Raw genomic sequence first — 16,071 nt, 5'->3', positions numbered from 1 at the left:
GCGAATTTTATTTTTATTTTAAAATTTACAGCCAGTTAATGTTATGCATAATTCCATACTATGGAAATCAATGGGGCCCATCAACTGTTTGGTTACCCATATTCTTCAAAATATCTTCTTTTGTGTTCAACAAAAGAAAGAAACTCATACAGGTTTGGAACAACTTGAGGGTGAGTAAATGAAGACAGAATTTTCCTTTTTGGGTGAACTATCCCTTTAACACCTTTCAAAAGTATTAAAGTAAATATAACCCAGTACTGAAACATCAATGCTATTTAAACTAAATAACAGGTGCCCATGGCAAGAATCTTTGTGGCAGCGAAGACATAGAACTTTATGACCTAAACAATATTTGTGTGGTTGAAAATGATAGCCTATTTATATTCAGTACCAAAAATATATATAAAACCAACATGAATATCTCATAGTTTTAACTACATTTTTACAATATTGTACTGGCATGCTAATGTGCGTCAATTTAAATTTTATATGTTATATATTTGAACACATATTATTTTAAGCGATCTACAGAAAATCAGTCTAATTTCCGCCCCGCATTAAATCCAGGAAGTGACGTAACAGTTTTCATGCCCCTCACGAGCATGGCCGCTTACAGGAGCATCGGGGTTGGAAGGAATTTAGCTGTTCTTTTAACGAGATCGTGAGTCTTTACTGTACTATGCTACTTTACATTTCTGTATCAGGTGGGAGTTATGAATAATGTCTGTCAGATTGCTTAGAGCCGTGCGAAGCGTTTAAGTTTTAAAGAGTTTCATAATACTTTACAGTGTCACTGACAAGGTCTGAGTGACGCAGATGCAGGGTACTTATTGGAGTAATAATATCATGAATATTTGTAAGTTAACACATTGTTATCACCACTGTTGGATATGTATTTTTACTTTTCTAGACTGATTTCTGGCATAATTAGTGCAAAAGCTGGTTACTGCAAAGCTCCCGTTAAAAAATTACCATGGTGACCTTAACCGCCACCCCAAAATATATTTACCACAGCAAATGCTGAAACCATAAAAAACACAGTAATAACGGGATCTTCTTCAAACGTGGAACCTTGACTTATGCCATAGTTTTATTGTACTAACAATAACTGTAGTCATTTGTCAGAAACTGTCTACCATTAACAACAAAAACAAAACAACAATAATGTATTCTATTATATTAATAGTATCACACAATACTAATATTATAAAATAATATTATGTTAATATAATTTTACAATAATATTTTTTGCGAGGGTACTTTATATGTTATTGTTGATGTTAGTAAGGCATATTAGGAAAATGTCCCGTTGTAAAAACATGTACAGTTGCTGTTGAAGTACAATAATTCGATCATTTGCTGTGCTCGAAGGCATCCTGTGTGCAGTTACCATGGAGCAGGGCTCAACAGACCCCCCCTTCACAAAGTGGGCAGAAGGCAGATTCCACAGCAAACAACCACTATGTTCAGTAAGTATTACCAATATTGAGGTTTGCACGTTATGATAAAGTGTTTGGTTGGAATGGATCATAACGTTTCTTTCATCTCATCAGTCAGAAACATGTTTATTCAGACCCAAGACACTCCAAACCCAAACAGCCTGAAGTTTCTCCCTGGTCGCGTGGTGATGGAATCAGGGACTATGGACTTCGCTGGACCAAGAGAGGCTTATTGTTCACCTTTGGCAAGGTGGAGTTTTTGTTTTTCCCCAGTCTTTAGGAGAAGTTATTATGTTTAACAGTAAGCAAGCTAAAGTCAATGCAAGTGATTTCACCAGTTATGGCATTGCAAAATTGCATTCTTTTAAATACATTTTCTAAAGAATATGTCAGTGGTAGGCCTGTCATGATTATTGATTAATCACCTGATCGTGGTTATTCGTTCTAATTGCCATTGTTTGAGATAACTGCAATAATTGTGCAGTTTAAAGGTGCTCTATGTAAGTTTTTGACTGTACTAAAGCATAAAAATACCATAATATGTTTGCAGATATTTATGAAACATGCTGAGTTCACATACTCGTTTCTCTGAAAACCATTGCTACAGCCAGTTATTTTACTTTGAAATGTGTGTTCCGTGTTGGAATATCTGTTTTTGTTTTGGTCTGTGCAAGACCGTACATTGCCAATTTACCCAATAGTATTTCTCCACACCGGGTTGCCAGTTGGCGGAAAACACATGCAGCGAATTGCAGCCATGGAAGCCAGCGAACAAACCGGGTCAGAGAACGCAGATTCTACCCAACTTAAAAAGCCTCAGCATCCATCTAAAAATCTCTATGAATGGAAGCATATTAAAACGTGTTATCAGCTCATCATAAATCAATATATCAACTAATTATCTTACAGTGTGTAAGTCTCCTCGCCTTCCAATGAGCTCGCTCCTGTTGCGTGTCTTCAAACCGGCAACCCACGAGAGCGTTGAGTCTGAGGAGGAGGGGGCGGGGCAAACAATATTTTGAATTTGGACTGCAGTACCCATTTCAACCACTAGCTGTCATTCTTACATAAAGCACCTTTAAATTTCAATCCCATTTTGTCATCCAGATAAGGGAAAATTTAAGAGCTTAAAGAATTTATATCAAATGTGCAACATTATGTCTCCTTTTCCAGTGTGGTAGACACAGAGTAAAGAATATAGAAAATAAAAAACACTGTTATGAACACTGTTCATATTATATTATATTATATTATATACATTTTTTTTACAGAAATAAAGTAAATCATATGGGCCTATTTTATAACATAAACACTGTAAGTGACACGAACAAAACAGAATGAAATCATTACATGTAATTATTTGTATGACAATTAATCGTCAGCACAAAATTCATGATCGTGACAGGCGTAGTTAGTGGTGATTGTCTGTTCAAAAGTTGGTGCCACAATATTAGGATATTGTAGGTTGTGGTTTACTTGCCCAAATCCAAATAATCCATTCTTAACTCTGTTATTCTGGTCTTATTGGCTCTACAGGGTGAATTAGTTGGCAGGTAACAGTTCACAGATTGACCATTTAGACTCATCTGGCCAACCACATATTATCTTCGTGATCAGGTTAACCTCAAATTTAAAAATATATTTGAATTGAACTCATAAAAATATTGCAAACCATAACAATGTACCCAGTAATTAATATATTCCTTCACAATATGCAATTGCAGATAAAATAATTTAAAAAAAGACACTTATAGTAATGTATTCAAAATGTCCACCAGATATGAAAATAATGTCATATGATGCTGGTCAAATGATGTTGTGATAAACTTTTTTTTTTTAGTTAGTAACACAGTTGACAGAACTTTTGCAGACATGAGCAAAATAAAATATTTTATTAAATTTAAATTCACCATGAAATCAAAATTGACAATTCCTATTTTTTTTATGGAATATTGTAGTGTTTATTATAAAATATTTATCTGTGCACATTTTTTTAAATCCATGTGCCCTCATAATCTTTATTCAAAATAACTTCCCCTCCCTCTTGTAGCGACATCTCTTCTCTGATGATGTGCTTACTGGCGTGAGGGCGGGGCAACCTGAGATCTACCAATAGCAAACCACAACCATTCAATTATCCAATCAATTCCCTATGAACAAAATCAAATCCCGCCCTACATTTTTTTCTTGTTCAAGAAACCGTTTCACTCAGATATGTCACAGTAGGGAAGAAAATAACTTTCATGCCGACTTTAAACTCTAAAAATCTACTTTAAAATCTAAAAAAGATATATTTTTCTGAAGTATTTAGAAATAAATTTAGATAGTTAAACATAGAAAATGTAGACTAACATTTTTTTAATTCATAATTTTGAACTCGAGACTCACTCAATTAAAAAACAAACATGGCAACAACTATTATGTATGGGACATCAAAGCAATTTCAAGCAAACAGAAACATGGGTGAACTTGATTTCACCAAGTATAACATTTCTGGAACAACATTTCAATCAACCAATCAGATTTGAGGGACAAGTTTACTGTTCATATCAAGTTTAGGCTACAACCAGGGTTACATACTTCTGCATCAGTGTTATTCACATATCATTTCCCTCTGATTTTAGGGAAAAGTTATGGGTAGGGTTAGGTTTAGGGGTTGGGATGTGGTTAGGACTAAATTTTCGGACAGGATTGTTGTTTCAGGATTAACAAAATATGTTAACTCAGGAACATGTCTTGCTTGGCAAAATCACAGTGACCCAAAAACATAGGGTGCATAAAATATTTGTTTGAGATTACGATGTGATTTTCCTTAATGGAGAAAATATGATATTTCTGGAAAAAAAAGGTAAATATTAGGGGTGTAACGATACCCTCATGTCACGATTCGATGCATATCATGATTCTGAACTCACAATACGATATTACTGCAATACTCCAAGACATGGTAAATGGTTAACAAAACATGTACTGTTGGTTAAAATGCTAAATTTGGTATTACATTGGGAGTTGGAAATGAATAGGCTTGGACTTGGTGCTTTTTACTGGAAGCATAAGACATTATCAGGACCCACTAATTATTATTAAATTATATTATACATTATATTCAACATTATATAGTAGTTTAATGTAGTACTGAAAATGACACTGAGCAGTAGTAATTTTGATGCTTGACTTTGCAAAAACCACATATGATGGATATCTGATTTCTCAGGATGCCCATTTGAGTGACATGTGTCAGGATGTTGACTTTATTTTATGTGTGGTATTCCAAAAAATGCTTACAACAGCTTTAAATCCAGAAATGTATTTGTGAGATTGTTCCTGTGCATTTTGCTGAACTGTTTCTAGCAGAACCTACAGGGAATCCTGCCTGTACTGATGCTGTTTTCATTCTTCAGGCAGTTGTTCAGAATTGACGGAGTCAAGAGTGTCTTTTTCGGCCCTGACTTCATTACCATTACTAAGGTAATATACCAACCCTGTTAAACTCTATTTTAACTTAACTTTATTTTTATAAGCATTATGTCTCTTTGTCATTCAGGCCGATGGTGAAACGGAGTGGAAGGTGATCAAACCAGATGTCTTCGCTACCATTATGGACTTCTTCACCTCTGGACTTCCTGTTGTCAATGAGGCAGATGCTCCACATGCTGACACAGGTTGAACATTACGTTCTCTTCTTTTCTTCTCATGCTTGTTATCTTGACATTATCACTAAATTCAAGATCCTTAAATATGTTGTACATGCCGTATGCCTGCAGCCCCTTCGGAGGATGATGACGAGGTGGTGGCCATGATTAAAGAATTACTGGACACACGCATAAGGTACCGCAGTAAATTTCTGTACTTTTGCTATTATATTCAATGCAGCCTTTAAATTCAATTCAAGTTTATTTGTATAGCGTTTTTCACAATTCATATTTGTTTTAAAGCAGCTTTACAGAAAATGCTTGTTTCACTGTTACAATTTAGAAAGAATTCGGTCATCAGCACCAGTGTGTCAAAGTAATGTCCATATGGCAGAAATGTACAGCTATAATATAATACATATTATGTGGTTAGTTAGCGACTTGGATTCAGTTAAGCAGACATAATGAACGTGTTATGCAGCAATTACAGCTTGTGCTCATAATTATTGCAATATAAGGATAATATTGTATGTCGATCCAAATTTGCCAAATTTGTCAACTTCACCTGAAAGCATTGAAAAGGCTGGATCCAAACTGGAGCTGGTGCAATCAGTAGTTACTCCAGAATGGGCTTCCAGATGTAGAAAAATTAGTGTAACTGCTGTTTATAGCATTTTAGCAAAAGATGATCATGATCATAATTGAATTATGTGAATGCTTGAATAAAGAGATGTGTCTTTAATCTAGATTTAAACAGAGAGAGTGTGTCTGAGCCCCCAACAATATCAAGAAGGCTATTCCAGAGTTCAGGAGCCAAATAAAAAAGCTCCTTTAGTGGACTTTGATGTCCTCCTTACTACCAAAAGTTCAGATTTTGGAAGTAATGGAAGCGTCGCGGTCACGGTTTTCCAGGCGCACCGAGATGAAAAATTCACAACTTTTCAGAATGCCGCAAGCACACCGCAGGTCATGTGACAAGAACCAACCGATCAGCTTCAGCCTTTCCGTAACAAAACATCGAAAGCTCAGCCGAACAGCTGATCATAGCTGTACAGGGTGGTTTTTATATCACATCTCCATAAATATATCTAGTAGTAAAGCTAATGCAAGCGCTAGAAATCAATTTATCCTTTGCTGATACATCCTCGTCCTAGTGGGGAGTGTAGTTCATGGTTGTATAGCAACGACAGATGCCACGGGAGCGCAAGCGCTTTAGAAAGAAGGAGAAAGTGGCGTGGCCGCGCTTTCCACACGGTTTTAGACACGATATGTGAACGGCCCCTTCAAGAGCATGATGGATTGTAGCATCATAGATCGGTTAAATTCACAGGAACTAGACAATTTAGTGCTTTATGGGTAAAAAGCAGTATTTTATAATCAGTACAGAACAAGTAGGTAGCCATTGTAGAGATGATAAATTAACTTTATGTTGCATTTAAAATTTAGTAAGTCATACACCGATCAGGCATAACATTATGACCCCTGACAGGTGAAGTGAATAACACTGATTATCTCTTCATCACGGCACCTGTTAGTGGGTGGGATATATTAGACAGCAAGTGAACATTTTGTCCTCAAAGTTGATGTGTTAGAAGCAGGAAAAATGGGCAAGCGTAAGGATTTGAGCGAGTTTGACAAGGGCCAAATTGTGATGGCTAGATGACTGGGTCAGAGCATCTCCAAATCTGCAGCTCTTGTGGGGTGTTCCCGGTCTGCAGTGATCAGTATCTATCAAAAGTGCTCCAAGGAAGGAGCAATGGAAGAAGGTGGACTGGTCTGATGAATCACGTTTTCTTTTACATCACGTGGATGGCCGGGTGCGTGTGCGTCACTTACCTGGGGAACACATGGCACCAGGATGCACTATGGGAAGAAGGCAAGCCGGCAGAGGCTTTGGGCAATGTTCTGCTGGGAAACCTTGGGACCTGCCATCCATGTGGATGTTACTTTGACACGTACCACCTACCTAAGCATTGTTGCAGACCATGTACACCCTTTCATGGAAACAGCATTCCCTGGTGGCTGTGGCCTCTTTCAGCAGGATAATGCGCCCTGCCACAAAGCAAAAATGGTTCAGGAATGGTTTGAGGAGCACAACAACGAGTTTGAGGAGTTGACTTAGCCTCCAAATTCCCCAGATCTCAATCCAGTCAAGCATCTGTGGGATGTGCTGAACAAACAAGTCCGATCCATGGAGGCTCCACCTCGCAACTTACAGGACTTACAGGATCTGCTGCTAACATCTTGGTTCCAGATACCACAGCACACCTTCAAGGGCTGTTTTGGCAGCAAAAGGGGGACCAACACAATATTAGGAAGGTGGTCATAATGTCATGTCTGATCGGTGTATATGCTCCATCTCAAAACCTACTGAGCTGCCGACTGCCTATATAGATAGCTGCCTTTTAAGCCAACATCCCAACTGAAACAGAACCACATAAATTATTGATTTGTAAAACTCTACATATGCAGCAACATGCATTAAGCATAAATATACATATAGTAGCACATACAAACATTGGGTAATTCAATTCAATTTGAACTATTTTTACTGAAACTGAATATTAAACTGAAACAGAACTACATAAATTATTGATTTGTTATTATTATTGAACATTCTACATAGGCAGCAACTTAGCATTAGCATGTTGCTAAGCTAACTACACAATAATCTATTAAGCACAATATACATAAAGTAGCAAATGCAAAAATTGGGTAAATAGTCAATTTTCATTAATATTAAAGTGTGATTGGATTTTTATATATATATATATATATATATATATATACAAACCCGATTCCAAAAAAGTTGGGACACTGTACAAATTGTGAATAAAAAAAGGAATGCAATAATTTACAAATCTCATAAACTTATATTTTATTCACAGTAGAATATAGATAACATATCAAATGTTGAAAGTGAGACATTTTGAAATGTCATGCCAAATATTGGCTCATTTTGGATTTCATGAGAGCTACACATTCCAAAAAAGTTGGGACAGGTAGCAATAAGAGGCCGGAAAAGTTAAATGTACATATAAGGAACAGCTGGAGGACCAATTTGCAACTTATTAGGTCAATTGGCAACATGATTGGGTATAAAAAGAGCCTCTCAGAGTGGCAGTGTCTCTCAGAAGTCAAGATGGGCAGAGGATCACCAATTCCCTCAATGCTGCGGCGAAAAATAGTGGAGCAATATCAGAAAGGAGTTTCTCAGAGAAAAATTGCAAAGAGTTTGAAGTTATCATCATCTACAGTGCATAATATCATCCAAAGATTCAGAGAATCTGGAACAATCTCTGTGCGTAAGGGTCAAGGCCAGAAAACCATACTGGATGCCCTTGATCTTCGGGCCCTTAGATGGCACTGCATCACATACAGGAATGCTACTGTAATGGAAATCACAACATGGGCTCAGGAATACTTCCAGAAAACATTGTCGGTGAACACAATCCACCGTGCCATTCGCCGTTGCCGGCTAAAACTCTATAGGTCAAAAAAGAAGCCATATCTAAACATGATCCAGAAGCGCAGGCGTTTTCTCTGGGCGAAGGCTCATTTAAAATGGACTGTGGCAAAGTGGAAAACTGTTCTGTGGTCAGACGAATCAAAATTTGAAGTTCTTTTTGGAAAACTGGGACGCCATGTCATCCGGACTAAAGAGGACAAGGACAACCCAAGTTGTTATCAGCGCTCAGTTCAGAAGCCTGCATCTATGATGGTATGGGGTTGCATGAGTGCGTGTGGCATGGGCAGCTTACACATCTGGAAAGGCACCATCAGTGCTGAAAGGTATATCTAAGTTCTAGAACAACATATGCTCCCATCCAGATGTCGTCTCTTCAGGGAAGACCTTGCATTTTCCAACATGACAATGCCAGACCACATACTGCATCAATTACAACATCATGGCTGCGTAGAAGAAGGATCCGGGTACTGAAATGGCCAGCCTGCAGTCCAGATCTTTCACCCATAGAAAACATTTGGTGCGTCATAAAGAGGAAGATGCGACAAAGAAGACCTAAGACAGTTGAGCAACTAGAAGCCTGTATTAGACAAGAATGGGACAACATTCCTATTCCTAAACTTGAGCAACTTGTCTCCTCAGTCCCCAGATGTTTGCAGACTGTTATAAAAAGAAGAGGGGTTTAATATATATATATATATATATATATATATATACACACACATATATATTCATAGTCAACATTTCTCTTGCTACATCTGCCATCTTGGATTGATTTCTTCTGAGCGTCTTATCTGAGAAGCATATATGCTACATTAGAATATGGCCAAAACAATGTATCTTGGAAGGAGGTTTTCCAGGATTTTGCTTTTACTGTTTAAAAGTCTGGGATCAGTAAGATTGTTTTTTTGTTTTTTTTCTGTGAAAGAAATAAATACTTTTATTTAGCAAGAAAACATTAAATTGATTGAACGTGACAGTAAAGACATTTATAATATTACAAAAGATTTCTATTTCAAATACATATGTACTTTTGAAATCTCTATTCATCATAGAATCATGAAAAAAAAAAAAAAAAAATGTATCATGGTTTCCATTCAAATATTAAGCAACTGTTTTCAACATCGATATTAATATAAAATGTTTCTTGAGCAGCAAATCAGCATATTAGAATGATTTCTAAAGGATCATGTGACACTGAAGACAGAGTATTGGCTATATTTAAAAATAGTTTTAAATTTGAACATGCTATATTGTTTAACATTTTAAATTGTACTCATATTTCACAAGTGTTTTTACTGTATTTTTGACAAATGCAGCCTTGGATAGCATAAGAGACTTTTTTAGAAAAAATTAAGAAATCTTAACAACCCCAAACTTTTGAACGTCAGTGTAATAATGCTAAAACGCTTAATTAAAAAAAAAGACATTTTGACTCAACAGGACTAAACTAAATGGAATGCTGTAACCAACACTTTTTATGTTTATATCGTGAGCATAATAATGTTGTTCTTAATTCAACAACTTCCTTTCCTCTGTTTGCATGTCTTACCTCAGGCCCACAGTGCAGGAGGACGGCGGTGACGTGTTGTATCAGGGTTTTGATGATGGTATTGTAAAGCTGAAGCTGCAGGGTTCCTGCACTAGCTGTCCCAGCTCCATCATCACGCTGAAGAGTGGCATCCAGAACATGCTGCAGTTCTATGTTCCCGAGGTGGAAGGAGTTGAGCAGGTGAGGAGTTAAGGACTGTTCTCAACACATTTTCTTAAAGGGTTAGTTCACCCAAAAATGAAAATTCTGTCATTTATTACTCACCCTCATGCCGTTCCACACCCATAAGACCTTTGTTCATCTTCGGAACACAAATTGAGATATTTCTGTTGAAATCCGATGGCTCCGTGAGGCCTACATAGGGAGCAATGACATTTCCTCTCTCAAGATCCATAAAGGTACTAAAAACATATTTAAATCAGTTCATGTGAGTACAGTGGTTCAATATTAATAATATAAAGCGACGAGAATATTTTTGGTGCGCCAAAAAACCCCAAAATAACGACTTATATACTGATGGCCGATTTCAAAACACTGCTTCAGGAAGCAGAGAGTTATGAATCAGCGTATCGAATCAGCGGTTCGGAGCGCCAAAGTCATGTGATTTCAGCAGTTTGGCGGTTTGACACGTGATCCGAATCATGATTCGATACGCTGATTCATTATGCTCTGAAGCTTCCTGAAGTAGTGTTGTGAAATCGGCCATGACTAAATAAGTCGTTATTTTGTTTTTTTGGCGCACCAAAAATATTCTCGTTGCTTTATAATATTAATATTGAACCACTGTACTCACATGAACTGATTTAAATGTGTTTTTAGTTCATTAATAGATCTTGAGAGAGGAAATGTCATTGCTGGCTATGGAGGCCTCACTGAGTCATCTGATTTCAACAAAAATATCTTAATTTGTGTTCCGAAGATGACATGAGGGTGAGTAATAAATGACAGAATTTTCATTTTTGGGTGAACTAACCCTTTAAAGTGCCCATATTATGCTATTTTAAAGGTTCCTAATTTTATTTTTGGAGGTCTCCTACAGTAGGTTTACATGCATCCAATGTCAAAAACACCTTTCTCATAATATGTATTGCAGCATCACCTCTTTTCTCACAGTGTCTGAAACGGTTCGATAAAGGATTCAGTCTCTCTAAATCCCTCCTTTCTGAGAGCTTTGTCTGCTCTGATTGGTCAGATGAGCCAGTCTACCGCTTACAGCACATATTGGAAACGTAATGCTCATTACCATATCTGGATATCAGCTCTGGAGGCTTCCTCACTGCTTGTATACAAAGTGATACATAACAGTAACGGTCGTTACGTTGTTCGCAGGCAGCCAATGTATTATGCAAATTTGTTACAAACCTACATAGGTTTGTACAGGAAGTGAAACTGAAATTACTGACGACACGTTTCAGGCAGTTTAGAATCGCTTCTTTCTTTTGGGAGACAATAACTCCATTTGTACATGAAAAGTAATATCCAAAAAAGCATAATAGGGGCACTTTGAAACAAAATGATGCACCCAATAAATTCCTTCACACTGAGTGAGAATATTCACCCAGCAATAAATTATAGTGTTTCTCCGCTAATCTGCTGTCCCTTTAATCTTGTAGGTGAAAGAAGAGGATGTGGATGTTGAAAAGGGTGTCCTCTGATGTCATTCCTGTCTCCATAATAAATTTCCCAGCACCCCCCTTTTCCCTTCAGTGTCCAATCATGTAGAAGGAGCTTTGAGTTTAGAAGAGACAGTTACACAGCTGTAAGGCAAATGGACAAATCTGTGTGTCAGCACACTCCTTTAAAGTGATAGTTCACCCAGAAATGAAAATTGTCATCATTTACTCAACCTCAAGTTGTTCCACACCTGTATGAGTTTCTTTCTTCTGTTGAACACAAAAGAAGATATTTTTGAAGAATGTTGTTAATCAAACAGTTGACGGTAGCCATTGACTTACATAGTAGGAAAACAAATACTATGGATGTCAGTGGTTACCGTCAATTGTGTAGTTACCAGCACTCTTCAAAATATCTTCTTTTGTGATCAATATGATTTTGTGATGACAGTAACTCAGGTTTGGAACAACATGAGGGTGAGCAAATTATGACAAAATTGTTCATTTTTGGGTGAACTATCCCTTTAAACACTTATATTAGCTTCAGACATCAAGTATGCAGCAAATGTTTTTACCCTACATTTTTGGATAGACAGTGTTTGGTCGGTGCTGTAACAGGTTTTGGGTTGGTCGCCCCGTAATATTTTATAGATTGTCACTCAATGCACTGGTTAAAACAAAAAGCAGAATGTCATGTATTGTGTATATATGAACAAATTACATGCAATATAATACACGTGTGGATATTGTTATAAGAAATCTACTGGTTTCATGCTAAATGGATCCTCAAGAATCCTCATTTTATTATGGGTCATTGGAATTTATTGCAGTTATTTAATAGAGATTAAATTTCAGATAAGCTAAATAAATGAAAAAATAAGAAATAAGTTTCATTCACCATCAGCTGTAGTGCTCTTTTGTCAGTGGTGTTGTACTTGATTAAAGATGAATTGCTTGTATTGCTTATTTGTAATTCAGATAAAAACATCTGGTAAATGAATAAATATAAATGTAAATTAATATTAAAAATTGTAATATTTTCATAGATTTACACAAGAAAATGTTACATGTAGAAACTATTTTGTAAATATTAAAAATAAATAAAGAAATAAAACAGGAAATATGAATGAATGTTAAGCCAAGTTCTGGTTTTGTCTTCTGATTGGTCAATAGTGTTTCAGTCACTATAATGTGAACACCTGTTCACCACATCACTGCCGCTCCCATAGGGGATTATTATTTTTGTTGCATAGCAACATTCTGATATGTCAGAGACTATATCCTCTATAGGAGGGATGACACTTAATGAATTTGCTTATTAACAGAAATGTGTGTCCTTGATAGTTGTATTATTTAGCAACTGTTTTATATTTGTCTTAATTGTATTTGTAGCATACTTGTAGGTTAAAATATGTATGTAGATATAATAAGAGGCATTATTGTGTTTTATCATTTTATCTTATTTTGGACCCCAAACTATTTATATATTTAATTTTTTTGGGGGGTAGGCCAAGTCTAGTAGTCTAATCAATTTTTATTTATTTCATTATTTGTTTGTGAAATATTAATCAAAATTGCAGCTGCATTTTCATTGTTTGCAGATTTGACATTTTGATAACTGCAATCATCATACCCAAACCTACATAAAATATAAAAAATGATTTATTATAAAACGTATGTGTAATAATTGCTACAGTTACATATTATACTACAGGACCAATTATATATTTGGGTTATGAACCGAGATGACCAGAAGAAGATGAGTATATTAGGATGAGGAATATTGAGGAAGGCATGTTTTTATTGCAGTTGGTTTTGCATCACCTGCAGAGGGCGCTATAGAACTACACAAACAGCTGAAATAATACTCTGGTCATTCAGAGGCTGATTCTTTTTCTCTTTTCAGAATAATCTTTTTTTTTTTGACATTGACATTCGGAGTCCAATCACCATCAAGATTTTTCGCATTTGCATCCATGTACTGCACCCATAAAAACACCAGGCTAATTACATGGCGAAGTCTAAAAGCAGGTTTTGAGTCTAATTACATGTGTTTTGTATGGTGGTTTCAAACAAGTTCAAACCCCTCATTCATAGTAATTTTTGTCAATTCTATCCTCCAAACTAAAAATGTTTAATATTATCAAATTTTTGCTATGGCTGTACTGTGAACACAATCAACTATCTAATAAAGGTAGATTTTAATCAATAATCAATAACAATTTTAATTTTAATTTATACAAATTTATTCTATATTTATACACGTTTGATGTTTCATAAATGATTGTTTTACCGTTTAAATTTTGCTTAAATATCTCTAAAAGGCTGTTTAATGGCAACTTGCCTCACTATATACCAATACAGTATGTGCTAAATTAACTTTTTGTTGTCCATGTCCTTAAACAGGAAATGTTCGATAGCTTTTTGTAGTCAAGACTTTAATATGTTAATTTAAAATAAATGTTTTCTATTTGAATATATTTTAAAATATGCAGATTTGCTGCTCAAGGAACATTTCTTATTATTAGTATCAATGTTGAAAAATGTTGTTAAATATTTAATATATTTTATGTTATTTAAAAAACAAAAAAATCTCCCAAAACTTTTGATAGGCTATATGTCAGTCAGGTTGCAGCAAGAGAGTAGCTGAGGCAGGATGTACAGTGTGTGGAGCAGTGTTTTATTTAACAAATAGCAACAAAGTAAACACACATTAGACTAGGAGAAACAGCAAACCAACATAGTAGTGATGAGAACAGACCAAGATCAACTGAAAATGAAGGCTATATACACAGGGATAAACTAGGAGCTAAATGAGATAATTGACAAAACACATGTGACACATTGAGGGCTAATCAAAACCCATAGCAACTAATGAACAGGGACAAAGGAAACATGAACTAACACAGGCAAAGTAATACAAATTATACAGAAACCTCACGTAACTACATATATATATATATATATATATATATATATATAGTTAAATAAGATGAATGCCGTTTTCAAAACTGGCATTAAATAATATTCTCTTAGCAACAGTAGCATGTTTAGAGGATACACACTGAGCTTAGTATATAATTTCTTCTCATAATGAAAATTTGAGACTCATTTTTCATTGCTACATTTATGAATTACTGAACATTATCACTGATCGAACATGCTGACTAAGCAAGAAATAGCATTTAGATGTAATAATAGCTCTAAATATGATGTGGTATGATATGATATGATCTGTATATTTTATATTTTAAATGCATGTTTTGTATACTTACATAGTATACTGCTTATGTGTGAGATCAAATATGAATATTATATTAGCCTATACCAGCATGGTCACCATTACATTATACATCCTTAATACATACAACAATATACACTTTTCATGCATGAACCATAAAACGTGTCATTGTTCATTTGCAGTGGCAGGTGGTGTCCCTTGCAACTTTAAATAAACTTTAAAGTTTCAGTGTGTAAATTTTAGCAGCATCTAGTGGTGAGGTTGCGAATTGCAACCAATGGCTCAGTCCACCGCTCACCCCTCCCTTTCAAAGCACATAGAGAAGCTATGGTGGCCGACACAGGACAAACATGTCGTCTGAGACAGCAGAGAGTAGCCAGTCAGGCAAACACGCTCTGTAGAGCAGTTTGTCCACTTAGGGCTACTGTAGAAACATTGTGGCGCAAAATGGCGACTTCCATGTAAGGGGACCCGCAGTGTATGTAAATAGAAAAGGCTCATTCTAAGCTAATTAAAACATAATGGTTCATTATGTAAGAGGTGCGTCCCAATTCGCGTACTTATGCACTATTCTATGATGTTTTTAAGTATAAATAGTGCAAGTAGTGTGTTCACACTGAAAATTCAAAAAAGAAAAAGTACACTTTAAATACCCGGATGATGCACTAAATTAACGGAAAAAATGAAGTGTGGAATGTTGGACACTTCATGCACTCAACTGTCGCAGCTTTAGTTACGTAGCGGAGGGGGAGGGAGGATCAGACTACGTTGTTAAATGACAAAATAACCTTATACAATTCACGCTGTACATGGATAAATACATAATGCATAAGTACATAGTGTATAAGTGCATAGTGTGTAGTGCGTCATTTGGGACGCAACTAAAGTCTTGTATGCACCACTGAAAACATAGTTATGTATATTATATTGCATTTCTGTCAATAGATCCTCCTAAATATTACACACTGGACCTTTAAATACCAATAAACCATAAAAGTTTACTTTTAATAATACTTTTGTTTTGAAATAATTTAAGTTTGAGATTTGTAATAAAATCTGCATGTTTCCTCCATAAAAAGAGTAATCCTGGGAAGTAATTGCAGTATAACATGTTTAACCCAAATAAAG

The 16,071-nt window shown here is 35.8% G+C and overlaps 1 protein-coding gene across 1 annotated transcript; it reads left to right on the top strand.

The window, feature by feature from the left end:
- Positions 1-535: 535 nt before the first annotated feature.
- On the top strand, positions 536-12,839 carry nfu1 (NFU1 iron-sulfur cluster scaffold homolog (S. cerevisiae)). The gene is made up of 8 exons (XM_051904006.1): positions 536-661; positions 1,372-1,469; positions 1,554-1,689; positions 4,841-4,907; positions 4,984-5,101; positions 5,204-5,267; positions 10,095-10,269; positions 11,703-12,839. Exons 1-8 carry the CDS (start codon positions 588-590, stop codon positions 11,742-11,744), a joined length of 774 nt encoding a protein of 257 aa, XP_051759966.1. The 5' UTR covers positions 536-587; the 3' UTR covers positions 11,745-12,839.
- The last annotated feature ends 3,232 nt before the right edge of the window (positions 12,840-16,071 follow it).

Source organism: Ctenopharyngodon idella, chromosome 8 (assembly GCF_019924925.1).
Source record: "Ctenopharyngodon idella isolate HZGC_01 chromosome 8, HZGC01, whole genome shotgun sequence".
NCBI classification, from domain to species: Eukaryota; Metazoa; Chordata; class Actinopteri; order Cypriniformes; family Xenocyprididae; genus Ctenopharyngodon; species Ctenopharyngodon idella.
The sequence above is the reverse complement of the archived record's forward strand: the minus strand, read 5'-3'. Positions and strand labels throughout refer to the sequence as shown.

What these genes read in the sequence shown, in the direction of transcription:
- nfu1 (XM_051904006.1), top strand. Translation starts at nt 588, where the DNA reads ATGCCCCTCACGAGCATGGCCGCTTACAGGAGCATCGGGGTTGGAAGG. An exon ending in GCTGTTCTTTTAACGAGATC is followed by an intron (nt 662 to 1,371) that starts GTGAGTCTTTAC and finishes CTGTGCTCGAAG; the next exon opens with GCATCCTGTGTGCAGTTACC. An exon ending in TATTGTTCACCTTTGGCAAG is followed by an intron (nt 1,690 to 4,840) that starts GTGGAGTTTTTG and finishes TTCATTCTTCAG; the next exon opens with GCAGTTGTTCAGAATTGACG.